The sequence below is a fragment of the Mus pahari genome, chromosome 16 (assembly GCF_900095145.1).
Source record: "Mus pahari chromosome 16, PAHARI_EIJ_v1.1, whole genome shotgun sequence".
NCBI classification, from domain to species: Eukaryota; Metazoa; Chordata; class Mammalia; order Rodentia; family Muridae; genus Mus; species Mus pahari.
In genome coordinates, this window is record NC_034605.1 from 33169639 (window position 1) to 33194189 (window position 24551).

At 41.2% G+C, this 24551-nt stretch overlaps 1 protein-coding gene across 1 annotated transcript in view; it reads right to left on the reverse strand.

The window, feature by feature from the left end:
* The window catches only part of Cdkal1 (CDK5 regulatory subunit associated protein 1 like 1), a 505752-nt gene that overhangs the window by 286440 nt on the left and 194761 nt on the right, over nt 1-24551 (reverse strand). Inside the window, exon 10 of the mRNA XM_021216130.2 lies at nt 2554-2657. Coding sequence (XP_021071789.1) covers nt 2554-2657 — 104 coding nt within the window. The remainder of the gene's footprint in view (nt 1-2553; nt 2658-24551) is intronic.

Here is a 24551-nt window from a genome sequence, read left to right on the forward strand (position 1 = left end):
ATTATGTTAAATATAAAATTATCTTTTGTGATTTGATAAGGAAAATTTTAAAACTCATTAAAGCCCTTAAAGTTTCGAGGTCCTTTGTAGAAACAAAGATGGTGCTACCCATTCAAGGTGTTTATAGTGTGTGTTTACAAATTGGTATTTCCTATCATTAGAAATGAAAAGTGACGGCCATATTAACTAGTTCACCTGTAGAGAATCTTCTCATAAACCATATTTTAAAGCAAAAGTAACCCCTGTGATTGGATCCTGGTCATCTACATCCCTTACTGATGCAACAAAGTTCTATGCAAATGAGGTTTTTCCTCCTTGGTTCATTTACAATTCATTCACTGTAAACCATTATCTACTTCCTTCCCCTTCCCTCAGCTACTATCAGACATACACTCTCTAGAATTCTTACACCAGACAATGGTAAATTAGCAGAGAGGACAAACACAGCTTGGGGAGGCCCTACAGCCAGTTCAGGTCGCCTGGCAGCGAGCAACAGAGCAGGGTTCCAAGCCCAAACTGTCTACACACAGAGGTCTCCTAGCAAGGTAGGACCTCAGTGCCTCAGCCACAAAGCCACGTGCCAATCAAATGAACCTGCAGCCCTCTGAGAACCAGGGTCTCAGTATCAGGTCTAAGACACAGATAACAAGAAGACAAGTCTCAAGCTTACAATGCTAACACTCAGTTCAAATGGGAATAACATACAAATCACTAATGACAATAATGTTCTGATCGTCTGGAACTTTCTACATAAGTAGCCACTAAGCGTTGCTGGCCTGTGATAAGCCAGTCATCATCATTAGCCTAACACAATGCTGCAGACACTACCAACTACCCCAGAAAAAGTGACATGCTGCTCAGAAGAGAAATAAGATGCTGAGGTGAAACTATTTACAAAGGTTTCCAAACCAATGTACAAAATCCATGTTCTCTTTCTCTTCAGTCCTGTATGAGACATGAGTGGGTCCATACAAAGTCATGATGCAAGCCCAACAAAAGTATGGCTTAATTATGAAGTAATAAAGAAAATTCTTCACTTCCTAAATAGCTACTTTTATACCTTTATAGTTTTCAATCTTTTCAAGTGAAATTAGGTAGCTTTTTTAAGCCTATGCAATTTCATAATGTTGAAAAATATGCTTCCTATACTTGTGGAAGTTAACAAATATATCAGTTATACTTAATATCTCCATTAACAGACAGATACATGGAAAAATGAGCCCCAGTGGAAAGTGCTGGCCAACATGACCAGATGCACAGAGTAGGTTTCTATCCAAACTCCTGCCCCTTCTGAAAAAGGCGTTCAGGAATCATACCGAAGAAAAAAGACAATCTCTGAGTTTCCCAGAACACATAAAAACTAACAATAAAAATGGAGTGTTTCCAAGAGCCAACAAGAACATCAGTACCTGCTGAATGTGAATATGGCAGAGGAATAAGTTAAAAAGAAATCGTTATTAAAGATGGTTTTATGTCAATAAATGACATAAAATAAATGTCATTTTCTCTATTTTTCTTTACTACATGAAACATTCCAAACTCATATTGATAAAAGCTTTAGATAGATTGAATAAAGAAATGTGTTTAGAACACAAACACTGTGACATTTAGAGTTTAAGTACTGAATGCTGTTCTCCAAGTCACTTGCTAAGAGGGAAAGTGTACTGCCAGTAACTATTAACCACAAGATGAGGGGACAAGAAGAGATCCGAATATAGGTGTAAAAACATCCCACTGTTAGATACACAGATTCAAACAAAGACACAAGAGGAAGTTCATGGCTTAAGCAGTTATATGTCAAAACAACTGTGACTCAGGTTAAAGATAAGCTGTGCTGTTTGCTGAGAGCAGGAGCCAGTGATGCAGGCAGCAGGCAGCAGGCAGCAGCCCAGGCAGAACATTCCTCTCAGAGCCCCAGCAGACCCACTCTTCCCTGGCTCTGCAGCTCTACTTCCATCCCTCGCAAAAATCCCCAGATATTTCCAGCTGTGTGGATCTCTCTCAATCTCTCTCTCAATCTCTCTTACCTCTCTCTTATCTCTCTCCCTCATCTCTCTCTCTGTCACTTCTCCCCCCTCTCTCTCTTATCTCTCCTCTCTTCTCTCTCTCATGTCATCTCTCATCTCTCTCCCTTACCTCTCTCTTATCTCTCTCTCACCTCTCTCATCTCTCTCCTCTTATCCCCCCCTCTCTCTCCCTCACCTCTCATCTCTCTCATCTTTCTCTCCTCTCCCCTCCCCTCCCCTCCCTCCCTCCACCCCCCCTCTCCCCTCATTCACTCTTGCTTTTCCTTTCCATGATATCTAGACATGGGTGATGCTGCAGTGTGTTGTTACCTAAGTGGTTAAATGAAAAATGATGCAAAACCATATGCAATAGAAATAAAGCTTGAGCAATTAAATACTATGCTCTGGTAGCTAAGCAGACACACACACACACACACACAGTTCAGACAGCTAAAGAAACTGGAACCTTTCACGAGAAGTATTATTTAGGAGACGAATATGACTTATTAAGAAGACAGACTCCATACATAATCCTAGGAATTCTTACCTTGAAAGGACTGCGTGGCCCTCTCCACAAGTTCATCAATGGGATAGCTGGCCAGGTTTCCTCTGGCGTGTTTAGTTTTGCAGTAGGTACAAGCATTGAGACACCTGTTCAAACGGGAGCAATAAATAAGGCTCAAAGACTTAAAGACATGGCATACATAAATGGGCAGGCAGAACAAACACTGTAGTGGCATTTTAGTAACATTTGCTTAATTTATATGAGATACAAAAATAATTATCTAAATGATTCATATTTACCTTCCATGAGGAACAGAGTTAGTAATCCTTGTGACTTTTAACTATGAGAGAATGATCATAGAAAGCCACAGATTATCCTAAAACACACAAATGTACAAGGAACAAAGTTTTTAAATACTTTATGATTAAACACCTACATTTTTTTCAGGACTCAAGTTTATAAACTCCATAATTAATCAAATGAAATTAAAAATTGCAGTTTTTTTAAAAAATTCATAATCCACCAAAAATTTCTTTGGCCATCAAATAACTAGTAAAATTTTAGTATTACTTTTCTATATCTTTTTATTAGGAATATTGAACTATATTCATTGAACCTTTAGCCAAGAATTTAAAAACAAAAGAATAGGCAACATTGGTTTCACAAAACTAGAAACTTTTAGAAAACTTCTAATTTTTTATTCCACGAGGCAAATATTAAGATGCGCCTGTGCCTTCCATGAGCCAGAGAAACAAACAGGAGAGTAAGCTGAGTTGTAAGAAATGTAAGAACTGACTCATGTCCCCGTAGCCTTCATCCATGGTTCAAAGCTATTTTTTCCAAACTAGAATATTGATTCCTTTCGTTTCAAAGCACAATTTAAATAAATATATTGCAAAATAAAAGAAAGCATTTTTAATATACAAGATGATGACATGTAAGAACACTGGAGGAAACAGAAGTGGTATATCCTTGTGGTTTAGTATCCACTGTAAGGAACAAGGCCTTCAAAAGACCACTGTCACACAAATGCTTTAAATTTTCACACTGTAAAAGCAAAATTTGACAAATGAACCTTACCACATGATTTTACTGATATCTAACTATGAGATATATATGAACTACTGGCCTCAGGAGTCAAACCAACAATGTCCAATGTCTTACAGTTTTGGATGTAACTCTAGGGAACAGTAACACATATATTTTGAAAAGTATTTTGCTATGTACCTAAGATTAATTACTAGCTACCAACACTGTCCTCCCAGCAACTTATATTTAATTTAAAACACTGAGGACCTTCTATATTTTTACGACTGTGCTGTCCGTAGATGACAGTCTTCTGTTTCCTCCATACTAAAGAAAAGACTTAGATTTGGTATACAGATTCTCTGTTGGCCATATTTATATGTGTGTGTGTGTGTGTGTGTGTGTGTGTGTGTGTGTGTGTGTGTGTGTGTGTGTGTAAGGGTGGTGGGGTGCACAGCAGAGCATATTATCATCAAGGTCTACCAGATCTCAACTGTATGGGCCTTCCCTTTGAGGAAGCCCCTGGAATAAATGTGAATCAAGCATCTGTGGGGTGAATTGCTAGAGCCTGGATTTAGCACAAGTGAGGATCTGGGTTCGTTCCAGTATGAAAAACAAAACAAAAACACCCAAAACAATAGGAGCCATCCTAGCTGCGTACAAATGAAGACAGAGGTGCTCACCCTACGGGAGCTAAGGTAATGCAGCATGTAGTCAGCAACACCTATTCTCCAACATAAGGCCATTTGTTTAAAATCTCTGTGTCTCCCTCAGTCTGAGAGCATGGAGCCAGGCTTCCTGCCCGCACTGGCCCCTGCCTGTGTCTGCATGCTCAGTGTCACTCATCTGTTCTGTGTCTCATCTTCTTGCTGTGTCACCTCATAATGACTTGTTCTGTTCCGAATTCTGGAACTCAATTCCCAGTACTGTGCTGGGATCCCTGGGAGGGCAGTGTGCTTGCTGACTCTTCCCCGAGTGTCCTCATGGACCTGGGATTCCCCTCTATGGCATTCACTGAAGTCAGCACTGTTCCAGGCAAGCTGCCACGGCAGGCTCTAATGCTCCTTCAGGGTCCCTGCTCTGGTTATTGTCCCATCCAGATGAAGGGCAATGACAAGTTCTGGGACTATCTTGAGAGAAGCCACTGGCTTCTGACTGGGGTTGCTTCTTAAAAGATACCACAACAAAGGAAAGGATATGGAAAGAAAAATGGGCAGAAGGAAAGTGGAAGAAGTATTTAAACAAAACAGGGGAACTGATAAGGCTACATACTGTGTAGAAAAGCTTTTTGCACTTGGTAAATTTTACATAGGAATCACTTGGTGTTTGTGCACTGTCATGTGACAAGTATCCCCAACTCTGTGGAGCACAAGTACCTTATGCTCAACTCTGTGGAACACACGTATTGAGGACATATTAATTTAAAAGCAGGTGTGGAAATCAAGCAACAGTTCTCTACTGTTGTAGTCAATAACAGAAGTGAAGCCACTCAATGAAAAACCACTTGTGAAAACGCACTAAAAAGGAAAAATGAGTGATATTCTAAAACATGCCTAATAGAAAAGCCAGAAAATATAAATAATACATTAGGAATTCAAAATATTCTTCGCTCAACTGCTCTTCCACACATTGTTGATGAGATGGTTTTAATTCTAAATTCCCATTGAATAAGATAGATTAATCCTTATCTGTCAAAAAAAAAAAAAAACTTGCTATTGTTAGTAACCTTAGACTCAACAATTCTAAAGTGCACCTTTCTGTATTTAAAGTGCATACTTCTGTAAACATGTCACAACATGACCAACTCAAGCAGTAAGTCTTATGTCTAACTTCTAAATAGGAGGGGTTTGTTATAATACAAAAGAAAATCACAGTGCTGAAGCACTAAAGAATGAGCTTCTTGATGTTTATAAACCATTTTTTTTTTTTACTCAACAGGAACTGGGTTGACCAATCGCTTCAACACTTTAAAATAATGGAATTCATAATAAACACTTTCAATTGTCCATAAGCAATTAAGTAACTGTCCAAGAGGAAGACAGAGCCAGATTCTTTAACAGTCAGAAAACAAAAGCTCTTTGAGGGCTCCCCACTGAAAGCCAAAACGAAAGCAAGGTGGCCACTCAGCTGCACAGATGCAGGAAACCCTCCACCTACCCGGGCTGTGGTGACATAAGAGAACGCTCAGCGCACCTACACATCTTGTGAGCTGGCCATTGGCCAAGAAACACTAACCAGCTCGGGAGCAGGGAGATTAGGCCGAACTCAGCAGTCCGCCACAAAGTCCGCGAGAGCACATTCAGGACAGCACTCTTAAACTACAGAGACAAACAAAATAAAATAACATGGTGGTTCACAAATCATGAGCTCCCAAAAGACTGGAACCCAGGAGAATATACTGATGCAATAGCTGACCACATGAAGCAAATAAAAACAACCCTTTCAGCATAGTCTTTTCCAAAACCGTAGATATGTAAGTTTGGGAATAATTTTAAAACCATAGTTCCACGCTAAAACATAACTCGGATTATGTTAGCAATGGAGAGGGGCAGAGTGAGACTCATGTGAGGGAGGATGTTCTTTCTCCTGGATTCTTGGTTAGGAATACATTTGAATATGCAAACCCACTCGAGAATAAAACATTAACACTGAAGTATAAATTACTGAAACAGTGTGGTGCAGGCCTTTTAAATACTTTAATCCTTACTTTTTGAAAAAAATCAGTTGCTACAGTATAAAAATGTTTTGAAGCTTCAAGTGTGACAAAATAATAAGCTTTTAGAGCTAAGTCTTGGAGAAGCTACACTGCCACCTGTTCTTCGGTACCGAGGTATCATCATACAAAGGAAAAATGAATGCAATAAATAACTTCCACAGGATACAGGCAGAGGCAAACCTGGCTGTTAAATAGCACCTAGTATGTCTCATCAGCAGTTAAAAGGACTTCTTCCCCCACCCCCACCCCCAAGAAAAAAGGACCAAGTGTTTGAACTACCAAACAAATACAGTAGATGCTATCATCAGACGAAGAACTCTTCAGGTAATAAAGAGATGTCTGTTGCTGAGGCTGAAACCCCAAGCAAAGGAAAATGGACACCAGAAACACAGCAGAAGTGAGGTTCCAGAATGATGAAGCCTTTGGCTTCCTGAGACCAGGATTCTGTACCCTCATCACTGACTACCGATTCCCTCCAAACTCCAGAATTTTGCTTATAACTCAGCATCGTCTTCCACTATGCCCTTTCTGGGCTTCTGTCTCCTGCGTGTTAAAAATTACACTATACAGACTGCTGCTCTAGCCCCCTTATGTCATGCCTATGAGCTTCATTCTTTTTTGTTTTGTTTTGTTTTGTTTTCGAGACAGGGTTTCTCTGTATAGCCCTGGCTGTCCTGGAACTCATTTTGTACACCAGGCTGGCCTCGAACTCAGAAATCCGCCTGCCTCTGCCTCCCTAGTGCTGGGATTAAAGGTGTGCACCACCACACCCAGCAAGCTTCATTATTTATTGCAAAAGGCTGCATTCATGGTTTTTCACTCCCATGGATTTCATCCCCACTCCCTTTACCTGAAAGGATTACTCTTATGGCCAGAATCCATCAATCCCCAGACCTTCAAAAGAATTTGGTAGGAATGGCAGCTAATAATAACAAGAGAAGAGGGTCATATGCTTGCCTGATACAAAATTAGGCATCTTATATAATAAGGATGCAAACAGTATTACCTGGATCTTTCATAAAGAAAACTAAAGTTCAAAAGGATTATAAATTGTGCCCAATAGTACACAGAAGCCAAGTCACTCAATTTCTTCCTTCTTTTTTTCTTTATGTGATACTGGAGACCACACCCAGGAGCTTAAGCAAGTTGACTTTGTGCTATTATAACCCCACAGCACAAATTGAATTCTGCATTGCTCTAATAACACAAAAACTAACTCTGTGTGAGAATACAGACTGGCTGCATGATCCTTTAAAAGCCTTACAGCTGTGCCTGGTGCAGCTCCTTGCTGAGTATGAGCCCTAATTGTACAACAGTGGGCATTCAAGTTCAAATCCTCAACACTCCTGTAAAAAGCTAGATATAGCTACCCATGCAGCTATAAACTACACAGTGTGGTTGGATGGAGGAAGGAAGACTGCTCAAGCGTTTGGGCCACCAGCCTAGCTCCAGGTTCAATGAGAGACACTAACTCAAAAGAATAAGGAAGAGACACATTAAGTAAGGCACAATGCTCTGGCCTTTCCATATGCCTGCGCGTCTATACACATCACTGTCATACACCCACAAATAAACAAATGCAGCCGCCTTCATATGCATGCGGAAATTTTTACTGTGTGCCACAACCCTTAACACAGTGCTTGTAGTCCACTAAAACAACAAATGCTTGGTGCTACTAGAGATCTCACAATGGGCTAGACAAGCTACCAAACCATAGCTTAGTATAGTTGGAGGCATGCTATGCAGAGAGGTCTGCAGGAAACACACACACAGGGAACGAGAAGACGTCATGCCTAGCAACAACAATGTTCTCTAAAGTTAAACTATTTGTACTGGCACTACTAGGGTTTTTTTTGTTTTGTTTTTTGTTTTTTGGTTTTTTTTTTGTTTTGTTTTGGTTTTTGGAGACGGGGTTTCTCTATGTAGCCCTGGCTGTCCTGGAACTCACTCTGTAGACCAGGCTGGCCTCGAACTCAGAAATCTGCCTGCCTCTGCCTCCCGAGTGCTGGGATTAAAGGCGTGTGCCAGTACCGTCCGGTGGCACTACCAGTTTTTAAGTGATTTATTTTTGAGGTAGCATCATTTCCCCTTCCCTTTCTTCCCTCTGAATGCTTCCATACATCCTTCACTGTTATTTTCAAATTAATGACCTCCTTTTCATTTGTTCACACACACACACACGCACACACACACACACACACCCCTAAAGGCATAAGTACAGTCTGAACAGTCTATAGAATGTCTGTCTGTACGTTTGCAGGGCTGACCGTTGCTTCGGATAGCCCAGTTGGCATGCTCGTCCCTAGGGAAGACTAACTCTCCCTCTCTCAGCTTCTCCTAATGCCTGCAGTTTCCTGTGTATGTTTCAAGTCTCACTGGCTTTCCCCCAACCTCATCAGCATGTTTGCTGCTGTTGTCCATTTCAGTTCTTGTTTATGTAGTTGTGTTGGTGAGACATAGATCTGGCTTCTGACATTCCTAGGAGACACAATCTCACCAGAAACTCCCTGTTCCTCTTGGCTCTCGCAAGCTTTCCACTCCTGTTTCTGCAATGATAATGGAGCCTTAAAGGTGCAGGAGCTGTATTGTAGACTGAGCTCCACAGCTCTGTGTTGTGAACACTGTGGCTTTCTGGAGTAGTCTGTTGAAGAGAACTTCCCAGTGACGCTGGATGAGCACTACACACACCGGTGGTGAGACAGATCCTATACACACCAGTGGTGAGACAGACCCACTGTTACAATTTTTTAAACAGCAAAGATAAATACCAAAATAAAAAGAATGCCAAAATTTCATATGCATACAATTCAAGAAGTTCATATTTTACTTACATTTAGTTCTCCAGAGACCATAAAGAACCACTGAAGTTTCTGGAACCTATTTGCATACGTAATTATTTACTATATCTCCAAATTGTCCTGATACGTCTAAAAAAAACTCGTTTAAAATGTCCAAAAAAAAAAAAGGGCAAGAAAACATCTTTGTTCAATTGAATATTGCCCTGGTTAGTGAATGTATCAGCTGATGGTGTGTAGAGTGAAAATCACACATAGGTAGTGGCAATAATCCCAGGCCAATTGCTCATGTTTTCTATTTATATCTCAAAGCTCGCTTCTGGGAAGTGGTCTTGTGCTCACAGCACCAGAAACTGTTTTACAGAGGTGCATATTAAACAGCAAGGTAAAAGATAAGCAAGAAGCAAGCCCATCTACCATGATATATGTATGAATGTACTGAACATTCCTAGAGAGATACTGCTTTATGCTGAAAATAGAGCATTTTTCTTCTAGAGATTGGTAACAAGCTTGTCAACAGGACCATTTGAGACAATCCATGCATCAAGACACAAAAAGATTACAGAGCAGGCATACTACAAAGGCCTTGTAGAAGGGGCCATGTAGAGAACTGCTTACACTTCTGAATTTGTGGAAAAATCAAACAAAAAATAGAAATAAAAAACTTCAAGCATAATACTCATCAAAGTCATTCTCTAATTTTATAGCTAAAAAAAATACATAATTTTGCTACTAGAACCCAAGAAGAAAACAAAGATTTGAAATACAGCTTTCTTCCTGGCTAAAGACAGCATTACCATAAGCGCAGTTCCCATCAGAACCAGTAAACCTCCAGGAGGATTTAGAAGTGGAGACCTGAGAGAGCAGGGCTGAAGAGTGGCCACTGCCAATGCTCTGGGGAAAGAGAATCCCTTTGAGTTGAGTTGTTTTATTTTAAATCATTATTTGTATCATACTTTGAAAACTGGTCTCAAATGTTTTTAAAATTCATTTAATTAAACACAATCTTCTTGAACCACGCCATATAAATGCATTGTCTGTGTGAGCAGAACATGAAGAGTGAGACCTCCACAGCATCAGTCCTGTTGTTACCACTTTCAGAAACCAGCGGAAGTGCTATGTCAGAGCCAAAGATCAACAGATGCCATGTTTTCTCTTCTCACTGACTCATTTTTATTTATTTGCAGAAATAAAAAGGGAGACATACCACTATTATCAACTCACATTTTTAGGAAAAAATATTTACTCCATTTATATATTCTCTCTCTCTCTCTCTCTCTCTCTCTCTCTCTCTCTCTCTCTCTCTGTGTGTGTGTGTGTGTGTGTGTGTGTGTGTGAATGTACATCACTATGTGTGTGAGTGTTCCTGGAGGCCAGAAGAATGTTTAAGATCCCTAGAGCTAGAGTTACACATGGCTGTGAGCCACCTAACATGATGCTGGGGAACCAACTATAGTCCTCCATAAGGGAACCAAATACTCATAACTGCTGAATCAACTCTCTAATCTACTATCAACTTATTTCTTTTGGTGGTATTTGTTGTTGTTATAAATTAAAAAACAATTGACACTGAAGATAATGCATCAGGAGCTGAAGAGATGGCTCTGTGATTTAGAGCACTTTCTGGTCTTGCAAAGACCCAGGTCTGGTTCCCAACATCCACATGGCAATTCACAATCACCCCTAACCCCAGTTCCATCAGATGCACTTGCTGAACTCAAAGGGGACCATGCACATAAACAGTGAACAGACATACACATAGGCAAACACTCATATGCATAAAATAAATATAAACAAATTATTAATGAAAATAACTTATCAAAGGACTTGCTGATACACAGCAGTACTGGCAGGGCTTCAGATCTTGGCCTCACTCAGAAATCAAAACTGTCTCTGCCAGTGCACTCTCATGATTTATAGAGTTGAATGGTGGAGTTAAACATAGGGCGAATCTTATACTCACTTTATTTTAATCTTTGGGGACCTTAAAAACATTTTCCCAGATCCCCGCTAACAGGATTCTATGTGCTGTTGAGGTGATCCTTTTATGTTAAAGTCTATGACCAAGGTTGAGAGCTGAAACCTTATATTGCTTCCACACAAACACTATGGTGTAAAGAGAAACTAGCCAGATAGACCTAAAATAATGAATAATTGTAATATTATGGAGAAAATCTGCATATGAAAAAATTAGGATAAATCTTTTGTTGACCATATAAAAGAATGGAGGATTTTTGTTTTTAGGATCTCAGTTGACTGACTCTGAAGAAAAGAGAACACAAAATTCTACAAGTGGTAGAGATGGAAAGCAACACAGTGGCTATAGAAAACAACTTGACAGTTCCTTAAAAAGACAGAGAAGAAATATGATATGATCCAGGAACACCACAGAAATAAAAGAACTACACACAAACACTTACATACATACTTGTTCAAGGATGTTTATACTAAATATTGCTCTCACAGCAAAAATGCCAAAGAAACACAAATATTGATCAGAATTAGAATATACAAAGTAAATCTGGTAGGTACATATAATAGAATAGTATCTGGCCTTGAAAAATGAAATCTGCCACATGCTATCCCTAGGGAGAATGTACAACACTAAGTGCAAAAAGCAAATCACAAAAAGAAAAAGGATGTGACTCCAACTGAAAAGTAAGTAGTGTAGCCAAAATCAGATGCAGAAAGTGGGCGAGCGCCAGGGATGGAGACAAGAGCGAGCAGGGATGCTGCTGTTTAATGGACACAATCTAAGCTGGAGAAATGGAAAGCCTCTGGAGTCAAATGGTGGGGAGGGCCTCCCAATAAGCACTGGGGTAAGTACTTCCAAACTGCACAGCCAAGAGAAGTAAAACGCTCCATTTTAAGGTAGGCACGTGCACGCGCGCACACACACACACACACACACACACACACACACAATTTGAAATAAGGAGAAAAGGTCTCCCTCTCTAATCTAGGATAGCCCCTTGCTAATGTAGTCCAGGTTAGACTCAAACTCACTACGATCCTTCCACCTTAACTTTCTGAGTACTGGAGGTATATGTATGAGTCACCTTCTGTGACTTGAAACACATAGACTAATAAAGAGACTGCGAAGAAAGCTTAGTTGATAAAACACTTGCCTAGTCAACTGAAGTCCCAGGCCAGTTAGAGACATCTCCCAAAAAATCATATGTGTGGTTGGTCTCTGAGCGAAAGAGGGGAGGGGAGGGGAGAGGAGGGGAAGGGAGAGGAGGCGAGGGGAGGAAAAGACAGATACACAGACACCTAGAGAAACACACAGACAATGAACTGCTTAAAAACAGGGGATAATAATAACAGAAAAGGAGAATGAAATTCTATAGAAGTCACCTAGAGTCCATGATCTGTTTCTTACAAGTCATACATGGCAGTTAAATTTCAATACAAACAGAAAGAAATGGGACCCAAGGAGCTATGTACAGAATTAGTTCTATGTTGTCCCTATAATGACTGCCAAACAAAACCCACCCCTAAATGAGATGCATTAAACAGCAGACATGGGTCTTTCTTCCCAAAGCTCTTTCCAAACAAACATAAAGCAAGAGCGAGTCCACATGTGCTGTTGGTATTTCATCACTGACTGTTTTGTACAGAACAAGAGTGTTGTTGCCTACACACCATTTCTCAGCATCAACACCCATTTTCTTATGCAATTTCAAGTTTGGTTGGCAGGTCAGAGACATTTTTTCCAACCACAGACAAAACGTCTTTTGATACTCAAAGAAAATGTTCAAGGAAATGTTCCCAATAAAAGACAACAAAAACAATGGCATGTAAGTGCATCAGCAGTCTAAGGAACAGCTGAGGTGACTCCAATTAACCTCGGGTGGGATGTGACAGACAAGGCACTACCAACACACCTAGTCTATGCAGCCAGAGCCTTAGAAACGCTTGCAGAATGCCACAATGCTGGGAAGGAGGCAGGCAGAAACATTTGTTTTGTTTTTTGAAACAGGATCTCATAGCTCAGGCTGACTTTTTTTTTTTTTTTTTTTTTTTTTTTTTTTTTTAATAAGGAAAAGGAGTCAAGGTTTGAGGGCACAATCCATCATAAGAGGGAAACATGAGCAGAGAAGTTCTAGATGTGAGGGCAGGAGAATGAAGTGCACGGTCACATCACATGCACAGTCAGGAAGCAGAGAGGGAATTCTGGTGCCCACCCGTTCTCTCGTTTATATGTAGCCCACAACCCCAGTCCATGGGATAATGCCTCCAAATTCCCAGTAGGTCTTTCCCCCTCTCTTGAACTCAGAACTGTCTCTCTGAGATTCCGGCTCTCATCTAGTTGACCAAGGAAGACTGACCATTATTCTTTCCTCCTCCAAGACTCTAAGCTCCTATCTCTTGTCTCTACCATGACACAGCTGGGATTACAAGCATATGCTGCCACACAAATCGAGTAGAACCCAGGGCCTCAGGCATGCTAGGCCAGAATTCTACCAGCTAACTGAATATAACATCAGCCACAAGAACTGTATTATTGAATCTTCCATGTAACCCTGACAAGCTTTTGTTTCATATACTAACATATGCCATAAAAGGCCTTGATAATGACTATTCCATTTTAATTTCTCACTTCTTTGGTGTTACAGAAAGCTGACTTCTACATGGAATATTTAGTGTTCGAAAATTAAATTCTATCAATTACCTTGAAATCTCATAAAGAGATGATTTTTTATTTAAATATATTTATATGTTTGATATATATAATTTATACATACATATATGTATATAGGTACATATATGTGTGAGTGTGTTTATATGTAGGGACTGGGGGACATAGCTCACAAATTAAGAGCTCTGACTGCTCCTCCACAGGATCTGAACTCAGTTCCCAGCACCAATGTTGAGCAGTTCACAATCACCTGTAATTTCAGATTCAGGGAATCTGATACCCATAAATACTGGTGTACGTGTACTACACACACACACACACACACACACACACACACACACGACCACATAAATAAACATACACAAAACTTAAAATGTGTAAAGCTGTACAATCACAGATGGAGAATGATACACGAAGCGCCAACAGCACTCACTGTTCCAGGCTCCTTAGAGGCACTACACAAACCCTGAAAAGCACCCCCGAGAAGTGCTGCCACTGGCATTCTCTCCAAAGAAGAAACAGACACAGAAACATAAATAATCTGACAAATATCGCAAACATTGCACAGCTGGTTAAGTAGGTGAACCAGACAGTCTGGCTCCACTACACATGGCTGCAACCATTACACACGCTACATGTCATAACCTATTGGAAATAAAGATAAGTTTGATAATGCTTAACAAGCTCTTTAATGGGAACATAATAGAAAATATTTCAGTTGTCTTGCTGATCCTAGTATTATTTTGCTTTTGTTTTTAACTGTAAACCACTATCCTAAAAGTCTATGTGTCTTAGAGGGTTAAACACACAAGTGAATCCTAAATTTTTGGTAATATTCATTACTATTAGGAAAATAGGCAACAAAGATTATAAAGGGCTACTTGTAAAAGCCTTGTGCAGAAAGGCAAGCATGGAAGAACATGGCATCCCAGAACTGAGAGGCAGAAGTGTAAGGTTAGGGCCAGCTTTAAATCAAACAGAAGAAAACTTCATTTTCTTTCTAGTTTCGTGATCAGTATATGAATATACTGATTGGGATTGGTACTTGGCACAATAAGGAAATAAACATATTATCTTTGGAGGACATAAAAGAGCAGGTGACTAATGAGAACTTTCCCAAACTGGCACATGATGCAAACTTTCAGCACATCAGCTGCCCGGGGTTGAAGTGTAGGTAGACTACCCAAAATAATTAGAGGTCTGGAGGAAGCACAGAGTTCATGCTAAGTGTGACTCATGCATCTCACAGCAAAACAAAATCCTCCAGACATTTATCTCTTCCAAACAAGACACTGGGTCTGGCAGCGGCCCACAAGCAAGAAAGAGCACGTGGAAGTCAGACACTCGTGTGCTGGTTAAAAATAAAGCAGCGAGGAGGCTCGTGACGAGCCATGACTCCAAGCTGACCTCTGAGACACATAATGCCATTTATAACATCCACAGAGTTTCAAAATACCTGAAAACAGCAACATTCACAAGATAACTCAGAAGGAAAAGTAAAAGCCACTTGGGAAGTCAGAGCCCCAGTAAGATCTGCTCCCTCTGAAGAACAAAATCCCAAGATGACTGTCACACTGGCTTCAGTGATGTAGTCACCCCTCCCTGCCGTTAGCTCTGTGGGCTGAGTCCACAGGTATGAAGAAGAGACCTACCTAGCCCAGCCTCCCTCCTGAAGGAGAAAAGGCTACAGACAGGCGGCCACGGATACCTCCACCCTGATTCTGTTTGAAAGGTTGGGAAATCAGGGCCCAGAGCAAGAACGCTTTCAGACCCAATTCAGGTCCCAGCTGTTAGGACAAAGAGGCTTTTGTTCCCAAAATATTCTATAAAGAATACACCTCCCCACCCCACCCCCCAGAAGTCAATAAAACAAAATGGGAAACCAAACCCAACAAAGCTGCTATGAAAGTACTAGCACAAGGCTGGGGCCTGGGACAGAGCCTGATCAAGTGTATTTAACAGGGTTTCATTGAGTCACAGCTAATAACCAGCTAGTACTAACAGCAACAAACTGGAGCCATCTGTGATCCATTATTGTATTATTATCATCAGCAACATTTGTAATTTTTTTTAGATTTATATGCATGGATGTTTTGCCTGAATATATGTTAACTACGTGCATACCAATGGAGGTCAGAAGAGAGAGTTGAATCCCCAAGAACTGAAATTAAGATGGTTGTGAACTATATATGAATATATATGAACTATATATGAGGATGCTGAGAGTTGATCCTAGGTCCTCTGTGAAAGCAACAAGTGCTCCCTCCAAACAACTGAGCCATCTCTCCAACCACAGCAACAACTGAGCCATCTCTCCAGTCACAGCAACAACTGAGCCATCTCTCCAACCACAGCAACAACTGAGCCATCTCTCCAACCACAGCAACAGTGTTAAAGCAAATGCAGACTGTCACTGAGTGATACACATCCAGGCCCAGAACTATCAGAGGAACAAGGACATGCCTCATATGTTCAGGGCAGTAGGCAGAAAGCTACAAGGATACGTGGTGTCATTACTCAGGGTTGGGGGAGTGGGGGTGGGGGGTGGAAACAGAGAGAGTGAGACAAAGAGTGAGACAAAGAGACAGAGAGAGAGCAGCAAAACCCTACCAAAGCACCTGACTCCCCCCCCCCCCGCATGCATCTTCTTAGGCCAGTAACTATCTTATACCAACCAGTAACCCACTTACAACCCTTAGCAAGCCCAAGCCTCAGAGGGGCTCGGTTTAGAAACCTGCTAGAATCATGTGCAAATAAATCCATCCTGCCCACTGAAATCACTAATTCCATACAGACTTTATTGAACATTTAACCTGTGTGTGAGGAATAAAAAGGTGACTAGATTACAAAGTTTGAACAGTAAAGATTCCACAAGAAAGGGACAGAAAGAAACCGTGGAAAAGAAGACTCAGGAGAAGAGCTACACATAAGAGAAAGGATTAATAATGAAAACTCAACAACAGTCCCAAATACCACCAAGAGCTCACAATTGAGAAATTGTTCTCTCTAGCCTCATCAGAAGAAAACTGGGGAACATGGAGGGGTCTGAAGCCAGCAGAAATCTAAATAAATATCCAACCAGATTTAGCAATTAACCACACGTTGCAGGTAGAAGAGTTAAAATGTCTTACTTTTTTTTTTTTTTTTTTTTTTACCACAAATACACCACTTCACTGAGTATTTATTCAACAGGATTTACTGGGCCATGGCACTGCTTCTAGACAATCTATGTGTATCGGCCTCTCAGGAGAGAGTGTAACAGCCTCCAATTTCCTGCCTCCTAAAAAGTCTACCAAGTGTGAACCGTTCTCTACAGTCTGGGTGGGATCAGAAAACCACTTCAGACCACAACAGTGCTTAAAAATGGTAAGAAGCCCTTTGCATGATTCCTTAACTTCTGCCCACCAAGGAAGCACTCCTTTAATGGCTTTGAAGGAGCAAGCTCTCACAGTGCAGGAACCGCACAGCGCAGGACTCGGGTATCCTCCAGTGGAGCTCCAATAAGGGACCAGAGACCTTGACACAGCAGCCTATAAAGAACTGCATGTTCCAAAACACACAAAACTTGGGAAAGTCTCCTCCTGGTTACAAGAGACTTCAAATGACATGGCAGCTACCACAACCATCTTAGTGCAGGGTGGCTGAAGAGTACAGCACCCAGATACCTGACTTATAGACACAGCCACATTTGGGTAATATTGTTACACATCAGTAAATAATTAATGCCAAGACTCTCGTCAGGGAGGTTTTTCTTTTGCAGGAGATGGTGATTAACACACATCTTGACAACGTACACACAGAGAAGAGACCTTGGAGCACTCAGCTATAAATGGGATGTCCCTATGAAACCCCTCCCCCCAGAGCTCACAGACAAGTGCTGAAGAGGAGGGAGTAAATTTGCAAGAGCCAGAGATGGCAAACAATTCTAACGAAACAGAGTAACAGGACTGATGTACATATAAACTCACAGGTTGATAGGCGCGACATACATGACTTATACAGGCCCAAAACAACAAAATCTCAGCACTGAGAAAGGTCCCTGGGCATAAAGTCTTGGCTCTGACCAGAAAGATATTTGCAAACTGATAATCTGATAGGAACAGGAAAATCAGTTTACTCCAATGGGTGCTGCTACTGTGAATGGTAATCTCACTCCAGGGCGGGCCTCAGGCTCAGGTGTAGTTGACCGACATAAAAAGACTCCATGTGTGGGTATGTAGGCTGTGGTGTTTGGTGCTTTTCTTTTTGGTTTTGTTTTGTTTTGTTTTGTTGTAACTTTTTTGTTTGTTTGTTGAGGAGAGAAAGAACAGGACGTTCGATAGAAATGCTGGGAAAAAAGGAGGATCTGGGAGGACTTGGGAGAGCCAAAAGATATAATAATCAAAATATATTGAATAATAAATTAAAAAAATAAATGTAACAAAAGCAAGAAAAGGAAAAACTGCGGAACCTTCAGAAATGTTAAACCAATCCATTGCTAAGCACACTAGATTGTCAGGAAAATGTGTTCCTTTTGACAAAGGATCTGGAAGCTTCCCAGACTCTAAGCCTCACTGGGCCTAGGCAAAGCACAGCATGCTTGCAGAAAGACAGTGAGCACAGGAGAAACAGGCCCCAGGAGGTCACCCCACACTCACTTTACCTGAGCTCCGACTCACAGATAGTCTCAATGTTTACAGTATTGGAAATCCATCATGACCAACCACAATACACACACGTGTACATGTTTCAATTGGTGATTGGCAGCTTTTCCTTAGAATTTTAGAACACAAGGGAAGTTCAGAACGCAGTGCATGCCATCTAAATGTGTGTTGTAGCAATTCATTGCAATTCTAAAACCACTGACTATTCACTTCCCACAAAACATTGCATCATTTGTTAATGGGGTCAGAAGAGAGGACTCTGACAAGTGCACAGGTGACTTACCCAGGAGCATGGGACTGGGGCTGCAGGATAACCAAAGCAGGTCAGATCCAGCACAGTTAGAGGCAGGGCAGCATCCCAGAAGGAGGCGGCATTGTCACGGACCTCAAGTAAGAATGTGGGTTTTCACAAGTGCACACCGGGATGGGGAGGATGTGGAAAGACATCCTCCTAGACAACAGCTAACCATCAGTGTACAGTCTCAGGGGGAGGAGCGAAGGAGAGAAACACAGAGAGAAGGGGCACATGTAGGTGTGGTAGCGGAGTTATTCAGTCAAGCTACAGAAAAGACTAAACGGTTGGCCGGCTGAGAAGTGTGTGCTTAAACTACCAGGTGACTATAAAGAGTTTAAACACTCTGGGTCAGAGAAAAAGGCAGTTTGCCGTGTGGCCTGTTGTTGCTGATTCTGGACCTGCTATGTGGGAAACATCCTCAGGGTTAGACTTACAGTGTGGCCTGTTATGATTACAAAGAGTGGGCCAGAATGGGAGCCTAAGATGCTCAATGACATTTCAACGTGATTATGTGTAAAATTTCCCTTCCAAGTCTGCTTCTTGAAGAAAATAAATAACTCAGTGGAAATAAGCCTGTATAAACTCATGAACAGATATATTCTTATTGTTCAAATTTTTGCTTTCCTAACTTCATTGGAACAACTTGTCACAGACCAGATCTCCACTATAAAATGTAATACAGTATAATTTTAGAGCAATGCTCTGAATGGGATCTAATATACATTACTGTAAAGTACCAGAATATCAGATTTTAAGGACTAGAGAATTTGTACAAGTACTGAATTCTATTGAAAAGCAGATGTACCTGATGACAATTCAAAACTGTGTGAGCACAATCAAGAGTCATGTAAAACCTATGGCAAAAGAAGCCAGGCTGGATCTGCCCATGGGCTACAGCTTGCTGACCTCTAATCTGTATTTCGCTCCACTAATTTCCTTTCCCATAAAAGAGTAAAAGGGGCCTCACCAGGATATAATTACATCCATGTCTTACCAGAGGTTGTGCCTTATACAAGGCACTAAACCAAGTTTATTACCTCCAACTTAACAACATCCAGAAAGTAGATGAGAAAAACACACAAAAGGAAGCCTGTCTAGTTGGTCTTCAGAAAGCCTCTTTTATCCAATACAGTCTCTCCCACAGCCTTAAGCCACTCATGTGTACGCACACAGTCTACCTGGCTCTGCTCTATATTCTGAAGGGAGAGGCAGGAAAGCCCCTGCCCCTGGGGAACAATGTCTGTGAGGAAGCCACATAATTAATAAGGGGGTACACTGACAGAGCTGTGCAGAAAAGAGAGAAACAGGCCTAGGAGTGCCAGCGAAGAGGGAGCAGGAGGCATCAAGTCTCGTGAGGGAGTTAGGCCTGAACCAAAGAGGGGAAGATATTCCAGTGGCACTCTTCCAAAGGATGGCCTACTCTAGGACAGCTCCTGCACCCCATCGCACCTACACCACTACAGGCTACACTCGTGCTTCTCCCACTTTGAATCTATTACCTGTTCCATACAGCCTTCACCATGCCTCCACCAAGTTGATTCCCAGTATAGGGTGAATAAAACCAAGAGTGGCAATGACTCCCAACTGCTTTCCTACCACTGTTGCTCAGCACTCCTACACAGTGGCCTCCTTGCTACTCCATATCAAAGCAGCTTACCAAGACTTTGTTTTGATTTGGGACTCTAGATTCCAGACACTGCCTCCACTGACTGCCACCATTACCACCACCACCACACTTCCTTCACATCTCACACCCATGACTCCATCCAAGACCATTCTTAAGACTTCTCTGTCCCTTGGGAAGGACAAGCTCCAACTTGTTGAGCTGCCTGCAGGTTTAGCAGTGTGCTTGAGGTTCCTAGCTTTTGTAACCCTTGCTGGGGTTGCCTTTGGTCATTCAACTCTCTTTGAATCATTTCTGTTCCTCTAAGTAACCCATCACCATATTCCTGTAGGCAACCCCAATAAAGCTCGTTGGTTCACAAAGTTAGACTTTGGTGGTATTTTGGTCTGTCATGGGCTTCATATTGGGGATGAGTGTGTGTTGCCTCTCCCTAGGAAAAGTTTTGTCTCACAACAGACTGTCTCCTTANAAAAAAAAAAAAAAAAAAAAAAAAAGACTTCTCTGTCCAAAATGGTTCAAGCCCTTGCTCTGTAGCTCCTCGGACAGCTCTACTGATCGTCTTTACACATGCAATTGCCTTATGTTCTCAGACAGTAGTTGTCTGCTCATTAGTCTGCCTCTGGAATTTAAACTGCATGGAGACAAGGGCCGCATTGACAGCACAACCTCTAATGCTTCCCCACACAGGAAAGCCTCAATGCACATTTCTGAAGGAAGTTTTCAATTACTTAGTGGATAGGGCATGTTTTAACAAAAAGGAATAAAGTTGCTGAATAAAAATTTGAAATGATTGGGGACAGCAGAATTCTTTCACAAAAAAGATGGAAAGCATTCCCAATGTCACACGGACAGGAAGTAGCCAAGCCAGTATTCACATTAAGACAGTTGGAAACTAAGACCTCATAGCTCGTCAGTAACCTAGTGAGGCATGGCCACATTGAACTGGAGGGGGCTCTATAACCAGCCTGCCTAAGTCAAGTCTAAACTATCCCAACACCGGATTTGCCTGCCGACTTCCTGGTGCTTTACAAAGCTTTGTGATCGTTAGCAAAATATGCCTCATCTTTACACTTGGAATAATACTAATCCTTCATCTCACAGAGATGGCTGGAAGAATAACCAAGTTAATATCTATAAATCTCCTTAGAAAAAGGTAAAACAGGGAAAGTGGTCACTGGGAGACCCTGATACATGAAGAAATCAAAAAGCTTTGAGGCAGGAAGACTTGAGTCAAAATAGTTTAGTTACCGTAGTTACCAAAGTAGAAGTTCTAGTGAGACCAGGCAAGTGATCAGAGTCCCACACCCTCTCCATGTCAGGACCTGGGCAGCTCTGTGTGGGACGGAGAAGACCCCACACCTGCACTTTGCTAGGCTGACAACCCTTCGCTTTGGGGACTCTACAGAGCACTAGCATACAACATGAACACACTCTTGCCAGGAATCCACAACTCCCACAGAAGGCCACACACGACTGCGGTCATGGGTAGAAGGCAGTCCCAGGTGGAAGGAGCCTCTTCCTGCAGGGTCAACAAGAGTTGCTAAGCAGCATCAGTATCTACATGTGGCACCGCTGACAGGGGTTGGCACCACAGTCCAACCCTTCTGGCTGAGGGGATGGTGTATATGGTAGCTTTTTGAATGATTCAGAAAATATTACCTAAAGTTTTGACAGTAGATATATTATATCTCTATAATAAAAATCTGCTTGAAAGACTTAAAGGTCATACACATTAGAAATTGCTTTGCTTTCTGCACTCACTTTCAAGTACAGAAAACAGCCTTATTTGTTTACTAATTAACACTTTAATCTAATACAAGATAGATGTATGTAAAAGTGCTTAGATCGTCTCACAGCCGAACAACTGAAAGTCAAAAGCTGGCTGAGGAGATGTAGAGCAAGGGTGAGGACCAGTTTAGCCATCAAGGGAACAGAAAGCAGAGCTCCTAGTGAACAAAAACAAGAATACACATGCCAATGCAGTGGGTAACTGCACTGCATCTTTAAATACTCTGAGTTGTTATACAGACAAAACAAATCTACAAGGAAGTACTGTACAAAAAGTGTTTTTTACAATACACTAGCTATTATCTGTATTATAAATGAAAAAAACGTTTGCTTCAGCCACTTGGAATTTTTAGGACATCCCAGAAGGCACTTATATTAGCTGAAACTGTTCATTAATAGAATTTAAAATATTCAAAAAGGGGGGTGGATAAAATAGCAGACACATAGCCAAAAGTTGACAATAAAGTATCTGAGCTCTGGGGCAACAGAGAAGAGCAAGGGAAATGCTACGCTGCAGAAGCTGTTGTGAATACCCACACACAGCAAGCAACTAGTGAAGTGCACGTGACTCTAGTTCAATCAAATGAGTGTTAATTTAAACCATAAACTAATCAAATCATATATATCATGTACAACTAGAACAACACAAATGCTCCATCTGTTAAGAACACACAGAGAATACAAGATTTTAAAAATTCTTATACAGCCTACATCCCAACTGGATGAATACTCAACATGTGGCACAACAGGAGAAATGGAGAGGCTCTCTCACTGAGTCCTGGGCTACAGCTCCTCAGTGTACCCTCACAGCCACAGGGTCCCATGCACGCACATGCACATGGATGCGCGTGCACACACACACACACACACACACACACACACACAATCTTGATGAGACATATGCATAAAAATCAACTTGTATGCGTTTGCAGGAACTCTTAAATGTTTCTCTATGTTTAATCTGTGTTCTGCTAAAGCCGATTCTCCCTCTAAAGAACGCCTTACAAAGCAGGAGTCATGACTAACTTTAGCCAACCTCTGATTTCAGTGGTTGTGATGCAGAGCCAGTTTTACTGACTTCTACAAGAGATTGAGCTACTGTTTAAAACAGCACCTGAGAGTACACTAGACCCCATGTCCCAGTCCCCAAACTGCAGGAAAGAGGTGGGCCCCTGCCACTCTGCCCATTATATAGTCTCCAGAATTCACTTCAGGAATATGTCCCAGGAGAACAAGCTAACAACTGATTTGAGACATGTTGGCAAGAGACTGTAATCTAATTCTGGATTATGATACTTCATAATGTTTGGTCCCACAAAACCAAACAAGAGATGCTGAAAGTTATGAAGTGAGCAATCACTGGGAAATGACTAAATAATACCAGGAGAACACCTTCAGAGCCCAGTCCCACACTACCAGCAGGAAGCTTACTTGAAAGTCATAGACAGTATTGATACAGTATAGCACAGACCTACACAAACATTCTCTCTCTCTCTCTCTCTCTCTCTCTCTCTCTCTCTCTCTCTCTCTCTCTCTCTCTCTCTCTCAAAATGAGCATTGTGTAATCTCAAGACATGGAAGTCAGATTAATCAATCAGTTCAGCCAAAGTTACATAAGATCCTACAAAAAAAAAAAAAAAGAAGAAACCACACACACACATAAAACAACAACTAAACTTACTTATTGAATCAAATCCTAAAACTCCTCAGAAACAAATAGTGAATGTGTAAATAGTGAATGTGTGCTGAGCTGGATCACACCATCCTAGCAGTGCAAACAGTGCAAATGGTGGGTGAGTGTGCTCTTTGGGGTGTAGGACAACTATCCACGCCCATCACATGCCACTCCACAACATCTGTCCACATCTCTAGCAGGACTATGTGGAGACAGGGTTTCCTGAGGAAGGCCCAGACTGTGCTGAAACTTGCTATTGTAACCCATACTGGCCTTAAAACTCTTAATCCTGATACTTTAAACTACTAAGGGCTGGATTACAGGTGTGTGTCAACTATTTAGTCTAATTGTGTGTGGGGTGTGTGTGTGTGTGTGTGTGTGTGTCTAAATATCCTGAACTCATTTAATATCATACAATATAAAGGTTGCAAAAAATACAAAATGTATTGTTCTTAATCTGAAAAATAAGGAAAACTTTAAAACTATAATCTACTATGAATAGATAGTACATGAATGACAATTGACTTAAAAGCAATAAAAACTAAGCAGACTCCTATTGAAATGTTAAGAAGTGGGTTTGTAGACAGAATGATGTTTATTTGCATCTCTAACATGAAACTATAAAGATGCAAACTCAGAAAGCTATAACATAAACTCTAAGTCAAACTCTGCCAGTAACTATCAGCAATTGTATTTTCTCTTTTGCCTTCATTTCTTAATACATTCATTAAGTTTTAAGAATTAAAGAGACGTCTACATGTAACATGCCACAGTGTGTAATTCCGATTCCCTCCTGACTCCCCCTGCCCCCACTCTTCTATCTAGGCTAAGGAAAA